Source organism: Mytilus californianus, unplaced genomic scaffold (assembly GCF_021869535.1).
Source record: "Mytilus californianus isolate M0D057914Y unplaced genomic scaffold, xbMytCali1.0.p SCAF_11, whole genome shotgun sequence".
In the NCBI taxonomy this organism is placed as follows: domain Eukaryota; kingdom Metazoa; phylum Mollusca; class Bivalvia; order Mytilida; family Mytilidae; genus Mytilus; species Mytilus californianus.
In genome coordinates, this window is record NW_026262593.1 from 32,699,250 (window position 1) to 32,723,984 (window position 24,735).

The 24,735-nt window shown below is 32.9% G+C and overlaps 1 protein-coding gene across 1 annotated transcript; it reads left to right on the plus strand.

Moving 5' to 3' along the window:
- Positions 1 to 716: 716 nt before the first annotated feature.
- On the plus strand, positions 717 to 10,754 carry LOC127719925 (uncharacterized). Its single transcript, XM_052226299.1, has 3 exons — positions 717 to 947; positions 8,679 to 9,054; positions 10,036 to 10,754. Exons 1-3 carry the CDS (start codon positions 777 to 779, stop codon positions 10,566 to 10,568), a joined length of 1,080 nt encoding a protein of 359 aa, XP_052082259.1. The 5' UTR covers positions 717 to 776; the 3' UTR covers positions 10,569 to 10,754.
- Positions 10,755 to 24,735: the final 13,981 nt, after the last annotated feature.

The following is a 24,735-nucleotide window of genomic DNA, read 5'->3' on the forward strand; positions in this document are numbered from 1 at the left end:
TATTTTTCAGTTTGTAGTCAATATGCAGTACGCAATGTACCAAAATGAACATGAAACCACCCAGCATTGATATTATATAAAGAAATTAATTTTGACGAGAGAAAGTTGGTCATGCTTAACATCCTGGTGTTTATTTTATATGATTATCATCTACTATGAAATAGCATTTAATGAATACAAGAGAAATCTCGACGGACTTTTGAAACATGGTTAAAAAGAAAAAGGGACTAATTGGATTTTGTTCCACGATAGACACCAGATAAGCTTAATCTACGTGTATATCACAATGAAAATAAAACCGAAATGAAATATTTTTTGAAAAAAATGTATAAAATTCCTATTTCTAATTGAAATTTTTTAAAAGATAGCATGTCATGATATTTGCTTTAGATATGAGTTCTACAAATATAAAACCCTAATTGTTTTTATAGTCACGAACTTGAGTATCAACAACTTGATCTCGTTATTATTATATAATTAAAAGCCATCTGCAAATATTTAAGTAGTGAATTAAAATATATTAAACGTAGAATAATGAAGAAAGTACTGTAGCTATTCATAAAACACACCTGGATCCTCCCTTTGGCAGGTAACATTATCTTGTAAGTTAGTGATTTTTGTCGTGTTTTAAGATACTATCAATGTTTACTTTTAATTTCTTTTAATCAAACCCGCCTTTAATCACCAAGGTGATCTAGCATATAAATTAAATGACGGTATTGGTCATTCCGTCATAATTTAATTCGTTGTTGTAAGGAAATCATCAAAGTTTAGAAATGGTTTTTGAAATAACTATCGCACTTAGTGTTAGTTGTCTCCTTATTAGTGTGTCAGGACACGGTCGTATGATAGACCCACCACAGAGATCGAGTCTTTGGCGATTTTATAAAGGACAAGGTTTCGAAGCGAACTACAATGACAATGAACTGTTTTGTGGTGGATTTGCTGTAAGTTTTTTTTAATCAATCATTTCCCTTAAATTCGTTTTAAATAATGATATTACTAAAACCAAGCACACATATGGACCTATGCAAGTACACCTTCTATGGTGTGTTCGACTTTAGTGACTCGGCACTGCAGATGTTGGCTAAGTCTTATTGAAAACAATAAATGCTAGCACAAAATAAATACACAAGTGAGTAATCTACGTTTACAATGTTATATCTAAAATCTCTGTAATAAAGTCTGTGGATTATCTGTAAAATTTTGGCTTGATATGCCACAAACTCCACATTTTCTATTAAATGCAATGAAATAAAAAATAATATTGCTGTGAACTACGTTTCCCATTGGTACACGTACAAAATGACACATCTCTGTATATTTGCTGTTTTTGGTATTATTGCACATTTAAAATTTCATAATAAGAGGCCATAAACATTGATAAATATAATAATAAATTTGTCGGCGTGCACGAAATCATTGTATTTTCTTATTTTTGTAAGATCATACTAGTATGATAAACAGATTAAGATACTTCTGTATTTTTTTTTAAATATAAGAAATAGAGAAAAAAATATAAATTCCAAATCTGACGGAGCCTTATTTGTGTACTTCATTTTAGTGTCGTTAACAAATTGTCGTTCGTTGTAAAACTTGAAGTAGAAATTGAAAGATTTTATCATGTTTCTTTTTTTTTTTCGGAATGAAAATTTGCATTTTTTACACCTGCCATTTTGTTTTCATAGCAAAAAACAACAGATTTTCGTGTGGCGTTTCACTCTAACATTTACATTGCTTTTGTCCCTTTCAACCACAAACACTGATAATTAAAAAAAAGTTAGGATTTCATTCAAAGCGTTGTTTAAGCTTACTGAAAACCAACCGTTGTAAATAAATTAATTTTGAATATAGGTAATTGTTTCTATGAAAAGCCGTAATATATAATAGTTTGACGCGTGGCATATTGTAGGTTTAGGAAATTTAAGAATTAAAAATACAAGATACACAATAAACGAACATTTAACAAGCTGTAGGTAAAAAACAATTATATCGATATATAAACAACTTTTTATTAGTTTTCACGGTGGTCCATGCAGTTGAGAAAATCATAATTACTGCACGCAACGTAAATATACTTGCAATATCAGGTTTATGTCATCTGGTTTGTATGAGGCTTAAATACTGGGGGAGGGTGAGGTCGACCGAGCCCTTCCTTAACTGTTTCGTGCCGAATACAATTATTTTTTATATGTTTCTTCATTGAGCCAATATGCATATTGGTCTTTTTTTAATGCAGCTAAAATGGCTACACATATAGTTAAGAAATTGTGACATGAAATCGACATTGCACGAAATATCACTTTGTTACTATATTTTTTGACAGAATATATATAAAGACAAAGGCGTAGCTGCAGTATAATTTGCATTAGTTTCTTGACGTAACTTGTATCATATACACTTACGTTTTTATTCAAACACTTTCCTGGCCCAAAAATAAAAAAAACATTGTAATTGAAATCAAATTGAAATCAAAACTCATGTTTAAGTCAAAAACAACAGACAATACTATAATTAGAAAGAATAAAATGCTTCGCTGAGCGCAGCCTAATACGACCTCAGTGGTCTAAACCCTGAACAGTTGGGGCAAATTTGGACACAATATTCAAGCTTGATACTATCTGAATTTGGATTGTGATCAAATTTTTTGCCATAATATAGGTTTCTGACACAAAATAAATGTGGTCAAAGATTTTACAAATCTAATGCGCAATACTGTGCAATTGAAGATTTCTTCATGAAATTTTTCAAAAATTTGAAATATAAAAATGATGAAAAAAAATATGAACCGATTAAAAAATATTGGAACCCCCCTCTTTTAAACTTTTTGAATCCCCCTTGGAGCATTAACCATCAAACTCAATCCCAGTCTTTCCTTTAGAGTATACGTATGGAACCTTGTAGTACAATATTAGAGAGATCCATGCACTTAAACATAAGTTATTGTCTAGAAACTTTTAAAATGTTTGTTTTGGCTCTTTTTTTTTGCATTTAATTCCTGCATGTTTGGGGCAATTACCCCAAACTCAACCCAAGCCTTCCCTTTGTGATATGGAACCTTGATGTACAATGTCAGAGAGATCCATACACTTACACACAAGCTATTGTCTGGAAGCTACAAAAATGCTTGTTTTAGGCCCCTTTTTGGCCATTAATTCCTAATCTATTGGCACCATAACCCCCAAAATTAATCCCAACCTTGTACTTGTGGTATTGAACATTGTGGTACAATTTCAGAGCAATTGAAATACTCAAGTTATTATCCTGAAAGTAGAAAAATGCTTGTTTTGTGTCCCTTTTGGGCTCCTAATTCATAAACGGTTGGGACAATCATCTGCCAAATAAATCCCAATCTTCCTTTTATGGTATTGAACCTTCTTAAAAAAATTTATAGAGATCCATTCATTTAAACTAAAGTTATTGTCCGGAAACCAAACGTGTTTTCAGTTGACGACGATGCAAACGATGACGACATCATAGCACTATATGAACCCATACTAAATTTTGCAGTCTTATGTAAATTGCTATTCAAAAGATAATGGAAAATTAAGCGCATATTTTAAATTTAAATTTGCTTTCAATCTTTAATATATAAAAAAAATTAACAGCAGAAGAACCTTAACAAAATTTAGACTGAGTAACCACAGTTTCAGAATAGAAATTGAGATACATGAAAGAAATGTAAACTCCAATGGACTTTGCAACCATAAAAGTCCATTTAAATACATCATAAAAGTATAAAAATAGAAAATGACATCATAGTCATGGCTAAAATTAGAAAACCTTGATCAGCAAAATTTAATAGTAATATCTAAAAATAAAAATTCCTTTGTCAACATTTAATATTACTTCAAAAAAATAAATGTACAGCTAATAGTCACCTCAAGAGATTTCAACATTTCTTTATAACAAAACCATTGTAAGGGAGGTAACTCTAATGCAAAAAATAAACCAAACCCATTTGAATACATCATTAAAGTATTAAATAGAAAATTTAAAGACATCATTAAAGTATTAAATAGAAAATGACATCAAAGTTATGGCTAAAAAAAGAAAACCTTGATCAGCAAAATTTAATAGTAATATCTAAAAATAAATTCCTTCATCAGCATTTAATATAAGTTCTAAAAATAAATTAACAGCTAATCACCTCAAAAGAATACAACATTTCTTTAAAACAAAACCATTGAGAACTTAGAATTGCTTATAGGATTTGAATTTGTACTAAATTTTTTGCTTTTGTGCAATACACTATGCTTTTGCGAATTACCCCCTCCCAAAATTTAAAAAAAATACCCCCCTTTTTTTTAATTTTTTGCAATACACTATGCTGTTGCATATTGACCCCCCCTCCAAAATAAAAAAAATAAAATAAAAAATTAACCCCCCCTCATTTTTTTTGCAAAAAAAATAAAATATGAAGAAATTTTCTTTTTAATTTCTGAAATATGAAATGAGAAAAAATTGTCCCCCTCCCACAATTTCTTTTTTATCCCCCACCCCTTTTTTTCACCTCCCCACCCTTTTCCAAACAACTCCCCAACACAAAAACAAAAATAAATTTACCCCCCCTTTTAAAATTTTTTTTATCCCCCTTTTTTTTGCAAAAAAATTAAATATATGAAGAAATTTTCTTTTTAATTTCTAAAATCTGAAATGAGAAAAAGTTGTCCCCCTCCCACAATTTCTTTTTTACCCCCTCCCCCTTTTTTCATCTCCCCCACCCTTTTTTCAAACAAAAAATTCTTTCACTCAAAATATGGTCATAATCTCAATTCAAATTTCCATTGGAGTTTGCAACCATAATTACCCATTTAAATACATCATAAAATTCTTAAAATAGAAAATGACATACATAACCATGGCTAAAATCAATATTCCTTAATCATCATAAATTTAAAATTTAATAGTAACTTCTTTAAGTAAATTGACAGCTAATCACCTCAAGACAATACAACATTCCTTTATACATAATTTAAAACATTGTTTGTGTTTGGATTACCTCCTTTACACTGCTTTTAAATTGTCTTAATTGTACATTAACCAGGAAACCCTTGTTTTCCCCCCTTTTTTGGCCCCTAATTCCTAAACGGTTTGAGTCATAACCCCCCAAGCCAATCGTAACCATCCCTTTGTGATATAGAAACTTGTGTATAATTTCAGAGAGATCCATACACTTAAACACAAGTTATTGTCTGGAAACTGAATAGATGCTTATTTGGGCCTCTTTTTGGCCCCTAATTCCTAAACTGTTAGGACCATCACCCCCAAAATCAATCCCAAACTTTCTTTTGTGGTTATAAACCTTGTGTTTAAATTTCATAGATTTCTATTTACTTACACTAAAGTTATTGTCCGGAAACCAAGTGTCTTTTGACGACGACGACGACAACGACGACGACGACGACTACGTGATACCAATATACGACCGCAAAAATTGTATAAAAACGGAAAAAAGACACAAAGAATTCCACAAAATGTGACACAGAAAACGGAATAGTGAGCATAAGAACCCAACAATTAAAAAAACAACAGACAGTACTATAGCTAAATAGAAAGAAAAGAAAAGACACACAGTGGTTCAAAAAATGTTACACAGAAAACAGAATATTGAGCAATAGGAATCCCAACAAAAACCAAAAATGAACAAGGTCTTTTCAACTGATGATAGCTAACTATAAAGTATGAGTTTTGCTCATTATTGAAGGCCGTACCGTACGATGACATATAGCTTGTTTAAATCCACATCATTTGAACTCCGTTGGATAGTTGTCTTATTGGCAATCATGTCACATGTTATTATTTTTATATCAGATGCACGGAAGGTCCGTTTCAGTAATGGCACCAATTAATCGTCGTGTTAATCATGCAATGAAAATTCGATAAAGTAGCAATCGGTAATTTCACAATGGCGGGATAAGAAGACGGAATGGTGGCTACGACAAGTGGATTACACCCGTAGACATCAGTAACGCCGATTTTCCATATAAAACAGTGCCACAAGCTGCCACCCTTGTTATGCATGCTATATATATATATATATATGTTCCGGACCATATGAGTATTTGGACCATACGCGTATGGTCAAGACCATATGAGTATATACTTATATGGTCCGGGTGATTAACACGACGACGGTTAAAATGTTTAATCAAGCATGTACATAGTAAGACTAAGTCTTTCTGTATAAATCATTGGTTTTACATTTAATACTATAATACAAACTTCAAAAGGTATGACCCTTCGATTTGATATGAAAAAAAGACTTTATAAAAAATTATTAATTTCAAATTGTAGAAGAATTTATAAAAAAATATGAATATTTAAAAATTTTGAGTTTTTTTAATCATGATTATGCGCGACATGATACGGGAATAAGTATTTTCATGATAAATTGAATAAAGTGACGATGGATAACCCATTGAATTCAATTTACAAGTTAAAAGTATACTGAACATATTTATTAATGGTCGATTTGTCCTGACGAATGAATTTAGAAGACAGGTTCAAGAAATGTTTAAATACAATATTAAATAAAAAGTCAAACCCTATATATAAACGGACGCTTTTGATTGACACTATCATGACTACCGACGGCTCTAACCAAGATTCAGACAATATGTCACAGAAACAAATCAGTCAGTAACGTGTAATGTTTGGGTCTGGTGAACAAAGCTATGCGTACCTGGTTAAAAAAATAGAAAGTTTATCTTTGCTTATTCATTTTCTTATACAATTGTGAAATTACACTACAATATGTCAAAACGTCTTCGTTTTGTTTTGTTTTTTTACTGGCAACCGTCGCATCAATTTTTTTTATGTCTTATTTGCTGAACATACTTGTACTGTATCTTACTTGCTAAACAAATGGACACAAGTAGGATAAATGGGCATCAATTATTGGTTAAATAGATATAAGAAGATGTGGTATGAGTGCCAATGAGACAACTCTCCATCCAAGTCAAAATTTATAAAAGTAAACCATTATAGGTCAAAGTACGGTCTTCAACACGGAGCCTTGGCTCACACCGAACAGCAAGCTATAAAAGGGCCCCAAAAATTACTAGTGTAAAACCATTCAAACGGGAAATCCAACGGTCTAATCTATATAAAAAACGAGAAACGAGAAACACTTATGAACCACATTAACAAACGACAACTACTGAACATCAGATTCCTGACTTAGGACAGGTGCAAACAATACACCTTATCGCTATTCCCGGCTGACCCGAGAGTCTGTCCCGCTTGAACTTTTGAAGTCATACAACAATCACTTTTCCATTGTGGCGTCAGATATTTTGTATTGTGACGTCAAAATTTTACGAGAACCTGTGTGATGTTCATTAATGGCGGACAAATAGCGATAAGGTGTATTGCAGCGGGTTTAAACGTTTTAATGGTACCAAACCTTCACCCTTATCTGAAACAATAGTGTAACATCACAACATAGAAAGACACACTACACAATATCAACTGAAATGGCTTAACTCAATCAAAGGACATATTAACACCAGTGAACATACACTGAACAAATAAATTTGATCTATGATACGATGCAAATACAGTTTGCATATTGGAAAAAAATTACTATATGGTCAAAATACTCATATGGTCCGGCCCGTTAATAACCAAATGAGTATATACTCATATGGTCCGACCATACGCGTATAGTCGGACCATACATCACTGAAGAGACATTAATTGTCGAAATCCGGATATGTGTACTAATTTTTGCACCTTTTGTTTGCGGTATACCATCTTTTCCGCAAGTTTATTGTTTTCTGTTTGGTATTAAATTAATAATAAAGATCCAGTTTGTTACATCTTGTGATCCGTTTATTTGACAATCGCCAATGGCAGTCAGCAGGGTTTAAGAACATCCGTTGTTCGACCTGTTAGTCAAATGCGTTTTGTTTAAATATACTTTTTCACTTTTTGGTCTTTTGGAAAATGTTGTTTGTGCTGTATTTAGACCCCTCTACGAAGAAATTTGTTTTGCATGCACACGTATAAAAATTGCGGTTTTTATCCAACGCAATCATAGGTTTGAACATTGTTTTCAATTTAGACTCATTTATATTTTTTCGTTTGGGCTTGTATTATATTTGCCTTCGGGTTTATAGGATCCGTTCATCCTATTTCGACTCTTCAACATTCAAGAGTCTATCCTTAATTGAGGTAAATTATATGGTCTTCCAAATACCGTTTCGATTCTTAACATCACTGAAGAGACATTAATTGTCGAAATCCGGATATGGTGTACAAATTTTTTGCACCTCATGTTTGCGGTATACCATCTTTTCCGCAAGTTTATTGTTTCTGTTTGGTATTAGATTAATAATAAAGATCCATTTTGTTACATCTTGTGGCCCGTTTATTTGGCAATCGCCAAAGGCAGTCAGCAGGGATTGAGAACATCCGTTGTTCGACCTGTTAGTCAAATGCGTTTTGTTTAAATAAACTTTTTCACTTTTTGGTCTTTTGGAAAAAGTTGTTTGTGCTTTATTTAGACCCCTCTACGAAGAAATTTGTTTTGCATGCACACGTATAAAAATTGCGGTTTTTATCCAACGCATTCATAGGTTTGAACGTTGTTTTCTATTTAGACTTGTATATAGTTATATGTATATATGTATTTATGTCAGACGTAATGAGTTATATTGAAATTACATTTTCAGAGACAATTTTATCAAAACGACGGTAAATGTGGCACATGTGGCGATCCATATGACGGAGAGCGTAAAAATGAGGCTGGTGGAATATATGCTACAGGTTTTATTGCCAGAAGATACCAGAAAGGTCAAGACATTGAGGTCGAGATTCAGCTGACAGCCAACCATCTTGGATCCTTCGTGTTTAAAATTTGTCCGAATAACGATATAACCACTCAAGTGTCACAGGAATGTTTAGACCAGAACGTCTTAGAGCTAGCAGGACAACCTGGTGAAACTCGGTACGAACCTGGCAGTGTTGTAGGATCACATTATGTCAAACTGGCACTTCCGGCGGATATGACATGTGAACAGTGCGTACTACAATGGCATTATACTGCAGGTAAAAATACATAAATATCAATTATTATCACTCTTTTTATTTCTGTTGATGTCTTTTTTATGTGTTTAACAGCATATGTTTTTTGTATGTGTTTTCAAGTGCATGCATGTCCTTTTAATGGGTTTTCGGGAGCATATATGCCCATTTCGTGTGTTTTCAAGAGCATACATGCATGTCCTTTTGATGGGGTTTTCAAGAGCATGATCCTGGTTTCTTAATTTACGTCACAGTGTTCATGGTAGTCCACGAGAAACGAAAACAAACGAAGCGCAACAAAATCCTTTATTCTATTACACATAAGGACAAAAGTTAAAGTAGTTAATGTTTATCCGTCCTTTTAAAGTATTTTTTATCTTGTGTGCATGTTATCAAAAGTTCGTACTAAATTTCAAAGCTGTGTCAATAATGCTTTGGGTTTTGGAGATCACACTTATTTACTTAAACTGGAAAAAAGGTTTTTTATTATCCGCTGAACCCTTTACGATATTCTCTAACCAACTTTATTATTTTCTTACTTATCATTGTAACCTCGTTTAAAAAAAATGTTAGTGATCTTATCTTTCAGTTTTGTCAAAATGGAGACAACAATATTGTGTTTGAAGATTTGCAGGCTTCAATTTTGTTTTGATGGTCGTATTATCTTCAATTTTCTTTATAGCAAAGTTCTATATCTAATAACATGCCTATACAATTATGCGAACGGTATGATTTTTAAGAGTTAAAACCGATTTTACAAGCGATATATTTCAGATGACTTTTTGCATTTTGTCAAAGAAATATTGTCCATCAAGTCAGATTTGCAACCAGGGGGATAACATTTGATCATGAGATTACTTACCGATAAACCAAAAAACAATACCAGATTACACAATGTACTATACTTATGTGTCCATAGCTTTATTTTACTGACATTGTTTCCTCTAAAACGTAATCACGGAAATGTACTCGTGTGGTGGTGTTAAATCAATATTTTATTTGCAGGAAATAATCACAATGGACCACAGGAAACGTTTATTAACTGTGCTGATATAGCCATTGACGATGAAGCTAATCCTATTAATCCAACACCAGTTACTTCTAGGCCACCAACGACCAAAGCTTCAACTCAACCACCACCATCGACTACCACAAAATTAACAACTAAGAAACCACTAACAACCACAAAAAAACCAACAACCACATCAGCTCCGTCTACAAGCAAACCGAAAACTAAAGCGCCGTCTACAACAACAACTTCCTTCACCGGTCATGTGACTTCGTGTAAAGCAGACGAAATAATTGATTGTATTGGAGTTGGTGTTTATGCTGGTCTAGGCTATGAACGGTGGTGCAATACCTACTGTGGCGATCAACAAGATGCATGTTCTCCTAATCTTTGTCAGTGTCGCTGTATACAGATGGTCACGTGTAAAGCTATTGGTGGGTATGAGACAATACCTGGTATGGACCAGTATTGTGAGGATGCATGTCAATATGGTTGTAATCATCTCAGTTCTATGTGTTCCTGTGACTAGCTTCAAATCATGGATAAAACATTTTATCATAAAATTTTTTCCATAAGTTGGAATTCTCAATAAACAGGAAATTATAATATTTGCACTTTCAGAGGTAGCGGTGTAGCACTTTATGCAAAACAGGCTACATCACTTGAATCCATGTATCGCTTTTTTACTTACAAAATATAAATTCATTTCAAAATATCAGCATTTTCTTATTTTTGGGTCAATTGCTACAAAATCTTTATATTCAACGTTATGAACATCTATCATATTGGCAATCAAAACAGAGCTTCAAGGTAATAGTGACACTAATTTCTCTAGAAATCGTTTGAACCCAAGGTCAATTTTGAAATCTCAGATCATTTAAGTGCGTGGAATTGAGGTTCATTCCAAACACAATATTTTGCACCCATCATGCAAGTACGGTTTTTTTCCATTCCAAACATTTAGATAGATAGTTTTGTGCTTAAATTTATTCAATAAATTTATTTAGCCAAAGAAGGTAAACATTTTTTTCTCGAGAAAAAAAATCTTCCGTCGCAAGGTATCATGACTCCAATTCTAACAAAATCTACATTTGCCATTGCAAGCAATAGCGGATTTTCCTCCGGCCAATTGCCACAAAACGGTACTCATTTTGAAAATTCCAAAGTCGTATGCCAGTTAACATCGCTGTTAAATTTCATTAATTTCGAAACATTTCAAAATTTTCACATTTTTACAGTTTTATAATTTCAAAGTTTTATGGCACATTTACACTTGCCAGTTAACATCTATATTAAGTTTCATTAGGTTTGAAGTATTTTGAAATATTGAAGTTTTGCTGTTTCCATGGAAACAGTGACAATTTCCAAAATTCAAAAGATAGATCTTTTCCTCAGTTTCCATGGCAATATATAGTAGCTCCAATGATTCTCAAAATCACCCAAAACCTGTATAAAGTGGGACAACCGCGATGTATAAAATTTTTTAAAAAATATGCTTTTAAGTTCAGGCATACTCAAATTGTTCACCAAAAACAAAAAACTTTAGTTTTTCATATATTTTGCATGCAGTTTCCATGGTAACAGCGGTCATTTTATAAGTTCCAAATCTTCACTACAACTCTACAGATGGTGGTCCTCATTTAAGTGAATAAACTTTATGATAGGTGACATTGTCTGACAAAAATAGATGGAAGTATAATAATAATAATACGAAAAAAAAAAACAGAGGTAAAGCAATATGTCACCCGATAATTGTTCTGGTGACATAATTCTGTGGACAATTCACAACATTCAAAAAATAACTCAACATGAATAACATGAGATGTGGGGGTAAGCGTCGTTCAGACAGCAATCCAACGACACAAAAAAAGACATATCCAGAGGACAACATATATAGGTCTTCACCAATAAACAGGTTCTATACAACATGCCAAGCTCTTAATCATCCCGAACTTGAAAAAAAAATGTGATTAAGTTTAACAGAATCTATCAAGGAATCTGTTGTTCAGTAGTTGTCGTTTGTTGATGTGGTTCATAAGTGTTTCTCGTTTCTCGTTTTTATATAAATTAGACCGTTGGTTTTCCCGTTTGAATGGTTTTACACTAGTAATTTTGGGGGCCCTTTATAGCTTGCTTATAGCTTGCTGATCGATGTGAGCCAAGGCTCCGTGTTGAAGACCGTACTTTGACCTATATTGGTTTACTTTTATAAATTTTGACTTGGATGGAGAGTTGTCTCATTGGCACTCATACTACATCTTCTTATATCTAATTAGTCATCGACATCACATTTTCTACATATAACAAAATCTGAATATAATACAACTTGCGGCAACAGACGATGTTCCTGGCACGAAACAGGCATATTCATTACTATATGGCGGGGTTAAACTAATCTCATCCCTCCCCATTCTAAACTCAATTTGTCTACTCACAAAAGTTATATAAAACAACATACAATAACAAAAAACAGTACAGTAAAATCAATTAACTCTAAATAACGGTATAAAACAATAATAACAAACACATGAACACGAGGAAACAAAATAATATGTGATAGACAGTCGAAAGGTTTGAAAGATCCATAATTATTATTGCCACATGAATATTTTATACAGCTGTTTTCCAGTCGTCATGAAGTCTCAGCCAAGTCGTCTGACACCGATGACCTTTCTTAAATTAGAGCTATTTTCCTAATGCTTGAAGTTTAAAGGTTTGGTTGGCTTGCTTGCTTTGTCTAAATGTTTGCTCAAGCATTGTAATTAAGATTGACATCTGCAATCATTAGATAGGCGGTACTTCAGCTTGTATACATAATACTTAAATGTCATTGGATGTTACATGTAAGTATAATGCAGAGTATAACGTATACAAGCCGAAGCCCCGCCATTTAGACAAACAAAGCAAGCAAGCCAACTAAACCTTTAAACTACAAACATTAGGAAAATAGCTCTACTACAAAGACCAGAACAAAGACACGTACCAATACATCAAAAGAAGTTTTGACACTTGGCTTGATGTTAGGAACAGCAAGAACTTTATATTCAGTCAAGAAAGGATGCAAGCAATAGTGACAATTGCAAACAAATACAAGTTAAGATTAGTTTAAAATAAAGGGCGAGATAAGCCCCAAGGCCTGTTAAATTCCCATTTGTTATACTTTGTGTTAAAGGGGCGAAATAAGCTCAATCCCCTTTTTTGCCCTAAAAAAAAAAAAAAAAAAAAAATCTACTACAAATCATATTGTGTTTTAGTTAGATCAGTTGAAAATAGGTCCAAATACAAAATAACAAACTTAGGAAATTTGACAATCAGATTACATGATTTATGAATTAAATCGTTTGAAGAGTAGCCTTAATAAAAAAATGATTTTAATATTATTATGATCTTTAAAAAAACAGCATGCAAAAGCTACACTAGTTAAAAATGAAGTCTTCAGTTTTATGAAAGTGTATGCGTATATAAAGGGGCCTTGATGGCGGAGTGATGTAAGTATAGTTCATCTTCAAAAATCACAAGCCTGTCACCAAAATATCACCTTCTGGTCATTTTTACCACATGTCAGTTTTGCTTTAAGTGCTTTAGTTTTTGAGATATAAGCCAAAAACTGTGTTTAACCACCATGTGCTATATTTAGCCATGGCGGCCATGCATGTTGACGGACCGGAATAAAAAACATAAGCTTTATACTAAATACAATAAGGATCATTCAAGTTTGGTTATTAGACAGATAGGTATATTTATTTGGTCAGATATCAACATAAAACATTACAAAAGTAGTATAGATATATAGCAGACGTGTAAACATAATTATTGTAAAACCATTATTGATACCTAATCTGGATTTCCCATTAAAGCCATAAGGCTTATTTCCAATGGGGTCCATTTATGTTACATTCTTAAAAATATTAAAATATAGTTATAAGAGATAATGACTTTTGGCAGGCTTTATACTAGTTGTTAAAATTTTAATCGATGATAACATTGACTATAGAACATTCAAGCATTCAATAAAATAAAAACTTGTTATTAAGGTAGATAGGGGGTCTAAATTAAAATCCATAGAATTTTTTTTATAATTTGTCAAAAAGTAGTTTATGTCAGGCTTTTTTCAAAAATATAATAAAAAGTATGGGTCACCGGGCTTTTTTTCGAGCTACAGGTTGTGCAAAATTGTCATATTTTGTATAGATTATGCATGGAAAACCCAATTTTTTGTGATAAAAAGAAAACTAAACCATAGATAAAATATGAGAAGATAGCTCTAATAATATGCTTTCAGATAAGAAAAAGAAAAAGTGGGGGCACAGAACTCGTTTTCTTGGTACATCATAATAAAAGTTACTTTATCTGAGTTATCTCCCCTTATATGTGGCACAGTTGAAAAAAATTGACCAAAAAAAAATATTCTACTGTTTGTAAAATACAGCCGTAAAATATGATAAAACACATAATTTTCTATATTAACACGAAAAGTTTTACACATGAATTACATACTACTCTCGAAATTTGCACATTTCATTAAAGATCTAGACTGATTGTTATCTGCTTTTCAAAATCCAAGATGGAGGAAGACACCCCAGCCACCTTAAAATCGTTGATTTCCATTTATGACAGAAAATCTTTAACATCAGACTTAAAAGATTCAAAATCTTTAGTGCTCTTTAAATCATTTGGCAACAAGTTCCAATCCTTTCCTTATAGCAGTATAATAAAATGTTAGTCTGTTGCCCGGTATAAAAAAAATGTATTCACTAGATCTTGTTGAATAATATTGACAAGCTTTTGATCTTAGTAAAATTGCCTTGTATGTAGTAAGGGCTTTTGTTATAAAATATTTTATATACATGGTTGAGTCTTAGTTGTTTGATCATATTTTCTACATGAAAAACCCAATACATCAAAATTTGCACTGATAGTTTGGTTTTCCATATCTGTAACAAATTCAACAGATTTATTTTGAAATACTTGATATTAAGTCAAGTTGAAATACTCGATATTTGAATTTTTGACCCAAACAGGAGTTCTACGTTGAACATGCATAATCAAAATAACATTGCATTAAAGCAGTATATAAAGGTTTTTTTTAGAGTTATCAGATAGACATCGACAATTTCTATAAGGTTTTTCAGATATCACCTCCAGGTTCCTTTGTGGACCCAAAATACTACATTGAGGTACTCCACAAGTGACTGTTTGAAAATAAGATAAATATAGAAATTAAGAGATGTGGTATGATTGCCAATGAGACAACTATCCTCCCAAGTTCAAATGAAGTGAGTGTAAGCAATTATAGGCAACCGTACGGCCTTCAACATTAAGAAAACCCCATACCGTATTGTCGGATATAAAAGGCCCCAGGCATGAAATATGTGAAACAATTCAATTGAGAAAACTAACAGCCTAATTTATAACAAAACGATTTACGAAAAACAAATATGACAGATATGAACCAACGACAACCACTGAACGACATGCTCCTGACTTAAGAATAGGGACATTTTACATCAACACCATTTACATTTAATTTCTGCTTTCTCTCTGTCAAATATGATTTAAACCATTCTATGGATTTTACACCCATTGTTTGTAGTTTGTTACATAAAATAGAATGATCAACTGTATCAAATCTTTTTGTAATATACATGTAGTATTATCATACCAGTGTAGAGTTCATAGATGACTTTGTTTTAATATGATCAAGTAAATGAAGTAAAAATGTCTGCGTAGAATACGCGGACATAAAACTAGAGTAGACTGAAAGCTATATAACAAATCTTTTTTAACTAAAAACCTTTCAAACTGATAATAAACCGACAATTTCTCGAGAATTTTAGATACGATAACCAAAATGGTTACAGGCCTATAGTTTCTAACATTTAATCTGCTGTTCTCTTAAAAGACAGCGCAGACTCTATCTATTTTCATGTCATCTGGGACAATACCACTGACGATAGACATATGTCATCTGGTACCATACCACTGACGACATACACATTTCATCTGGGGCAATACCACTGGTGTCTTCCCCATTGTTCCACTTTATAAAGTTACTGGTAAAAAGGTAATGAACTTTTGTGGGGCAATCTAATTAAAGTATAGTTCTCTGATTTCATACGTAGGAAATCCCCGGCATTTGGTGATGATGGGTTTGATATAACATGTTATATTAGGTCTCTGGTGGACGATAGATATTTGATAGTTTTTATTAAAAATAATAATTTTTTGATCGAATGATGAATTGATTGGTGGTGTTAAACACTATTTTCAGCACTCCTAGACGACTATATCATGGCGACCAGCACTTGTTGGTGGATGGGATATATGAAAAAAATGGAGTTATGTTCACCTCAATGGGTTTGACAATCCAACAATGGAAAAAAAGGTAGTAAATGGTCTTCAACAACAAAAGTGACTTGTGATGCTCATGTTCAGTATGGATTGACATGGGGATGTTCTCTTTATATGTCAAACCAAATACTTGAACGTTTGTATTTGATGCTTCTCAGCAAAGCTTCAAGCCTTTAGGAGGCAATTCATTGATTAGTTGGTTTTGAGTCAAAATAATGTGTCCAGCTGCCAGGAGGATGTCAAAATAACTCATCATAGATACATGTACCAGCTTAACATTTTTAATACCAGACACGCGTTTCGTCTACAAAAGACTAATAATTGACGCTCCAATAAAAAGGCAAAATATAGTACGAAGTGGAAGAGCATTGAAACCCCAAAATCTCGAAGGGTTCTGCCAAATACAGCTATAGTAATTCACCAAAACTAAGCATTGACTAATGAATCATGAAATGAGTTCAAGGTAAATACACCCTGCCACGACGGTCATTAGCATCTTACACACAATCCTTACACAAAATAAAGTTGAAATCTGAGAAAAGGTCACAAAGAAAACAAAAGTGCACATGCTGAAATGTCTCGCCTGCTTTACTTATGATTGGATTTATATAGAAATTCTGTAAAATGAAGCTTTTACAATAAATATCACATAAACTTAATATCACCCATGAAAATGAGGACAATGTCAGATGAACGATGCCAGACAGACATGCGCACCTTATAATCATTCCATACACCAAATATAATAGACCTATTACTTATAGATTCTGACAAACTGACAAAACAATTAAAAAGTAACATTGATCAATGAACCATAAAACTTGCCAGACAAACATGCACACCTTACAATCATTCCATATATTACTTATAGTATATATCTGAGAAATAGACCAATCCACAAAAACTAGACATTGACCAATGAACCATGAAAATGAGTTCAAGGTCAGATGAAATCTACCTGACCGACATGTACATCTTACAATCATTCCATACACCAAATATAGAGGCCCTATTCTTATAGTATATGAGAAATACACAAAACCACAACAAATAAACATTGTCCACTGAACCATGAAAAAGAGGCCAATGTCAGATGAAACCTGCCAGTCAGACATGTACATCTTACAATCATTCCATGGACCAAATATATTTGACCTATTGGTTACAGTATCTGAGATACAGACTTTACCACATAAACTTAACCTTGATCACTAATCTATAAAATGAGGTTGGGGTCAGCTGACCCTCAGCTGTCTGAAAGACATGTAGACCTTGCAAGAAAGTCATATACCAAATATAGTTATCTTGTTACTCAAAACAAGTGAGCATTTCACATGACAAAAAAGCTATAACTTTTTTCAAACAGTGATTGAACTATGAAAATGAGGTCAAGGACAATGGACATATGACAGACATAAACTTCGTAACATAGGTATCTGCATACAAGATATGAAGCATGCAGGTTTTCTACCGTCTGAAATATAAAACTTTATACAAATAGTTTACGCCATCATAGCAGAATTGTAATTTCATTGTCTCGCATTCTGTGACTCATCGCAGGCGAGACAAAAACTAGACTAAACATTGACCAATGCACTATGAAAATGAAGTCAAGGTTAGATGAACCCTAATAGCTAATGTCTGCAAGTTTCATTGCAAGCGAAAGAAAAAAAAACAGTCTATAAATGCAACAAACATGGACTCATCAATACACGATATGGCTACAATATTGCACATGCTTTACCTGTATTGATATCTTATGCTTTTAATGCCAATGTTTTCAAGGAGTTTTTTGTATGTTTATGTTGCTTTGCTTTATATGTTGCATGTTCTTTGTATGCAGTTGCAAAACCTGTAAAGGCCGATTATCATAATTGTTTTCCAAATCTTTTGGAAAACAGATATGTTTCTCAATATAAGAGATTGTTTATTCAAATTTCCAATATCAAATCAACAACTGACATAATTTGATATTATGAAAAATCTAAAGAACGAAATGATAATGATAAAAACACACCTTATCACCCAGATATTCATCTAATTCATCTAAGTCAATCCGAAAACATGAAAAATGCAAAATACATCTATAAATTAATGTTTTGAAACTTCCCAATTCCAATTTTCATGAATAAAGTCCCAATACTCAAAAATGTAAAATCAGAAATTTTAAAAAATCAAAAGGGAACATATGTCAATATTTATAAACAATTCATCACAGTTGCATGAAAATTGTTTAAAGCATTTTTGAGTTATAGTAAAAATAAAATGCTTCGCCGTGCGCAGTCTGATACGACCGCAGAGGTCGAACCGTGAACAGTTGGGGCAAGTTTGGACACAATATTCAAGCTTGATACTGTCTGAATTTGGATTATGATCAAATTTTTGACATAATATAGGTTTCTGACACAAAATAAATGTGGTCAAAGATCTTAAAAATTTGGAATGGGACATTTAATTTACCTAGTATGGTCTGATATCCAAAATCTAACAACATGGTTATATTCAGCACATAAAAAAAACCACCAAAAATTTAATTTTAGTTGAAATCAAACACAGTTTAATTTTGGACCCTTCAAACCTTAATATGGACTAATGTGAAAACAGGGTCCAAAATAAAAAATCTAAATGCACAATAAGATTCAGCATATCATAGAGCCGCAATAATTCAGTTTTTGATGATATCAAACAAAGTATAATTTTGGACCCTTGGGACCTCAATGTATGAGTAAAATCCCATAACTCAGATACTAAAAATCTAAATTTGTAAAAATCAAAAGGGAGCTTACGTCAATAGATATAAATAATTCACCAAAGTTTCATGAATATTGGTTAAAGCATTTTTGAGTTATTGTTCGACATGTTGATGATGGACGGACAGACAGACGGACAACAGTATACCATAATACATCCTGTAAACCAGCGTATAGAAACATTGAAAATTTAGCAGAAGAAGAATCTACCTCAACCAGTTTGGTATTTATCTAGGTTAAAAATATAGCATAAGGGTAATAGGCAATATTGCCTCATAAATCAAGTAGATGTTTATCTGTTCTGATCTTAAAAAGAAAATTTTCATTTAACTTTTTTATAAGTAACGCATGAAGCAACTGACCTCTACTTAAAAAATAGTCTGCAAGGCTGAAATTTGCAGACTACAAAAAGCTTATACACAATTAATATGTCTTTGCTTCTAAGTACCCAGTACGAATTAATATATATATATAATTCTGAGTGAATTTAATTTCAAAAGTGCAAACAAAATACATTTACAAATAAATGCAAAGAAATGTTTTGCATTTAAAAGTAGATATGCTAATGTGAAAAAAACCTGCACAATCATAACTACCCTGTATATCTCTTTCAGTTTGAGTCACATGATTTCCTGAAATATCAGCATGTTTCCCTTAAGTATGATAGATATATCCTTTAATTCACATATATATTCTTAATAACCGAATCAATGATCTTGTTGTAACATGGGCGCCTCAAGTGTGGGAAGTTGAGGGTGCCTGTCTAGTACAAAACAGGGAATATGGCAGTTCAGTGTTATCAAATAGTCCGTTTCTATGTATGGTGGCGCTTGTTTTTGTAGCAGTTCAGTGTTATTAAATAGTCCGTTTCTATGTATGGTGGCGCCTGTTTTTGTAGCAGTTCAGTGTTTATGTTGTTCCGTTGTTTTCCTCTTATAGTTGATATGTTTCCCTCGGTTTTAGTTTGTGACCCGGATTTGTTTCAGTTAAATCGATTTATGACTATTTAACAGCGGTATACTACTGTTGCCTTTATTCATATTCATATCACATTAACATGTTCTCGTCCTGAATATGCATGTAATATTTGGTACTGGACTTTTAACAGCAATCCACACATCCATCTATTCTTTAGGATATATATCATAATTTTAGGATTCATATGTGAACTTTTGGAAGAGATTTTTATTCAACTCATTTCTTCCTTGCACCATCAAACAAAGTTTATACATGTATCAAAATGCTCTCACAATTTACAGTTATAATGTAAAGAAATGCCAAAGTTTATTTATTTGTATAGAAAAGTATATATCTGTTTTCAGCTATAAAAAGAGGTTAACAAAATGTCAATAGTTATTGAAGCATCTCCATCTATTTCATGAATTCCTTTAACAATGGAGGGATCATAGTTAACTGACATATAATATACTATAATAATTATATGAACCTTTAGCATACATCTATTTCATGAATTCCTTTAACAATGGAGGGGTCATAGTTAACTAATATATAATATAATATATTAATTCTATGAACCTTTAGCATACACATGCTCTAGATTCCCTTTTCGTGTTTACATGTGATCATTTTAGATCTTCATAGTCAACATTGTCAGTTACTTAGAACGAATGTCACTATATATATGTTGTTTAATCTCATGAAATTTTCTGTTAGTGTACATCGATCTTTTTCGACCAAGACGTCTAATGGTCTGGAGTAATAAATTTTAGCCAAGTCTTTCTCTTCGTCTAGTTCTTCATTATATCTCAGTTTTCTGTGATGGGATCTATTCATTTCTAGCAATGTGAATAAAACCTGAAAATGAAAAAAAGGAGTATTTCATCAAAGTGATTAATCCTCTTGAAATTTTCTTTTGGTAACATTAAGGTGGTACCCAACACCTTGACTAAAATTGATTTGGCTCGTTTAATTTTCATAAAATTTTGACAAAATATTTACTTTGACCCTTTGAAAAAAATATAAAAATTTCAAAAACTTGAAGCAATCACTTTCTCGGAAAAATTTCATTGGATATATAGCAGTTTGACAAACACTAATTTTAATCATTGAGAAGATTAATATTTCCTTAACAATAAAACGTAATTAAAACGTTTAGCTGATTTTACAGAGTTATCTCCCTGTAGTGTTAGGTACCACACTAACTGCAAAAATATGACACAAATATTTTTATTACAGTTAGACTACATACTGTGGATTCATTATTATTGGTGCGATACCAATTTTCATGGATGAGTGATGTGGGTATTCATGAATCACGAACTGAAATGTTCAACTAAGTACAATTTTTTACAGGTTTAATTTCAGACTTTGGTTAAACCACATCCACGAAACCACAATTTCTCCTCCATCCACAAAAATAAATGAATTTTCAACACGAATACCCTTCAACAACTCTTCAGAGGATCCAAAGTTGAAAAGAAAAGTTGAAATGTTACCCCACCCCAATTTTCAAAACCTAATTGATATATACTGCATAATCAGTTCTTCTACTTACCTTAGAATTAAGTATACTGAAAGCTGCATGCATGTTCCTTAGTGCAAAAGTCTTATACATTGTGAACAATTGAAATTGCAAATAAAGTTTAAATATTTGGCTGTGGCCATTCAGGACTTATTAATTCATCTTATAAAAAGAAACTCACAATGGAACAAAATGTAAAAGAAACAATTCCATTTAGTTTCTAGATCAACGAGAGATAACTCTGAAGCAAAACTCAGCAATTTGAACTGCAACTCCCCATGTTATATTTACATATACAAAAACCATTCTATAAAAAGACAACAACATCCTAGAACCTTCTGACCAGATGCCAACAAGAAGATAAAGTCACTGGAATAATGATAAGACGTCTGGAGGTGGATTTTGATCATATCCTACAGAAAAAAAGGGATATTACAAAAACAGCACTGCACTGGAACCTAAACTAGAGGCTCTCTAGAGCCTGTGTCGCTCACCTTGTCCTTCTTTGGGTTTGGAAATCATGTAAAAACAGAAATTACCAATAAATTCATTGGTATTGTAGAAAATGACTTTATAAGGACAATAACTCCAACAAGATGTCAATTGACAATTTTGCTCATGTTGACTTCTTTTCTTGATATTTTTGTAGTTTACAGTATATCTTAATCTATAGAGATACATTTATTAAGGTCTTTATCAGCACCCCGTAAGGAACATTTATGCCATGTTTGGTTTCATTCCATTCAGTGCTCCTCTAGAAGAAGCATTTGTATGTATTTTCCATAGGGTCTTATGTTAAACTAAGACCCCTGCTATCGGCCATCTTGGATGATGGTTCGGCAAAGTAACAACACTTGGTCAGCACCTCAAAAGAAACATTCATACCATGTTTGGTTTTAATCCAGCGGTTTTCTAGATTAGGTCCAGGGCACAGCCCTGGTAAGCTCCTGGATTTTAGGGTTTTAGACCCACAAATATGAACTGAAAATATTGTGAATATTAAGGTGTAGTCAAACGCATTTTTGTTTAAAAAAAAGTCGGATAATTTTGTGAAAAAATATATTTTTTTCCGCAAAGAAACTGTAAAAACCAGGAGATTCCAGAGGGATAAAAAGTTATATCTACTGAGACCAGTATGATAAAAATCACAACATTATAAATTGTTTGGAGATTAAATTAAACAATGTATCCAGTTATAGTGGGTACCCAGGTTAGGGCAGGGTTGACGCCTTCAAATAAGTTTATCTATGCCACATTCTGAATGTACATGTCCAAAGTCAGGATCATGTCATTCAATGTACTGATTGTCGTTTGTTGCTGTATATCAAATTTGTTTTTCTTTCATTATTTTGTACATAAATTACAGCCATTAATTTTCCCGTTTGAATTGTTTTACATTTGGTATTTCGGGGCCTTTTGTAGCTGACTTAGCGGTATTGGTTTTACTCATAGTCGAAGGCCGTACGGTGAACTATAGTTGTTAATTTCTGTGTCATTTGGTCTCTTGTTAAGAGTTGTCTCATTGGCGTTCTGGTTCATTACCACATCTTAATTTTATACCTACTCGGATAGGCAGCGGAAAACAACTTACGAGGTCAACTAAATGGAAAAAGTTTAACAAATGGATATATAGGTGATGGCTCGTCCTTGCATTTAGCTGTATTAAGCAAACATCGTGTAAAAGCTGAGCAATATTTATGACACATCATTATGCATGATTCTAAGTTTCCTGCCATGTTTATCAGTGAATAAACTAAAAAATGTGTCTTGTTTTATTTCAAAATACATAGAGTCACGAGTCAGTCTCTCTCACCAGTGACTTTAAACAAAAAAGCAAGCCTCTTGTCCTTTTTGGTTGCAAAGCAGTCAATAACTTTGTCAATATCAATGGGCGTCTCCTTGTATGCATGAAGTATACATAGCCCCGAAAGTCGTTCTGTTGTCATCGTAAAACGCAGATATGTTTTTACCCGGCGCATGACAATGAAACTGCGTTCAGCGGTGGCAATGGTCACTGGCATTGTCAAAAGAATAAGCAAACAAGTGTAAATGTTTGGATACAGGTCAACATTGCACAAATTCAAACTTTCCGCAAGTGAACCAGGGATTTGTCCCTCTGCTATAGACCATCATGGCTTGCTTTCCACCTTTCCACCTCGATGTTAAAAGTATCATGGTCAGATGGAAGGTCATCAGCAAATGTATTGAAAAGACGGTCAGCAACCTGTAAAGAGCAACTCTCTAGTTTTGACGGAATCAAATATTGCGCTACAAACCTGTCTTCATTTTTTATTAACCTATCTCTTAGTTCCTGAAGTAGATGGTCAATAAACGGGATGAATAACGCTCGTTTCCAATAATCCTTCGGTCCGGCAGCTGCAACATTTACCCGATGCTGTTGTCTTGTTGCCCCTCGTGTTATCGACGGAACTACATCAACACTATAAGCAAGAGTTACGACACTATTGAACAATTGGTCCCAATCGTCGTTGGATTCGCGTTTTCTTTGCAGCATTTCAACAACGACTTTGCTTTCCTCGACAGCCTGAATTAAGTCAAAGTCTTCAGTTTGCAAGATCGCAGACAGAGAAAGTAAAATCACAAAAATACTGAACTCCGAGGAAAATTCAAAAAAGAAAGTCCCCAATCAAAATAAATGGCAAAATAAAAAAAAGCAAACAAACACATCAAACGAATGGATAACAACTGTCATATTCCTGACTTGGTACAGGCATTTTCTTATGTAGAAAATGGTGGATTGAACCTGGTTTTATAGCTTGCTAAACCTCTCACTTGTATATTCCATTATATTGACAACGATGCGTGAACAAAACAAACAGACACAATAGGTCAAAATGTCAAAAATAGGGCCGGTACAGCAGTCAACATTGTGTTATCATCTTAATCACTATAAAAACAAACAAATGTAACGAAGAAGCACAAAAAGGCATACATCAAATTAAACATCCTCATTTTGCTTATATTATACGATTTTATATATCTATGTAAAATCCACCAATAAAGGATGGAAGGTTTTAAGTACTGGCGTAAAATCGCGCGTTTTAAATTCGCACAGGTAGACATAAAATAATTTTGTCGTTCAAAGTATAGGA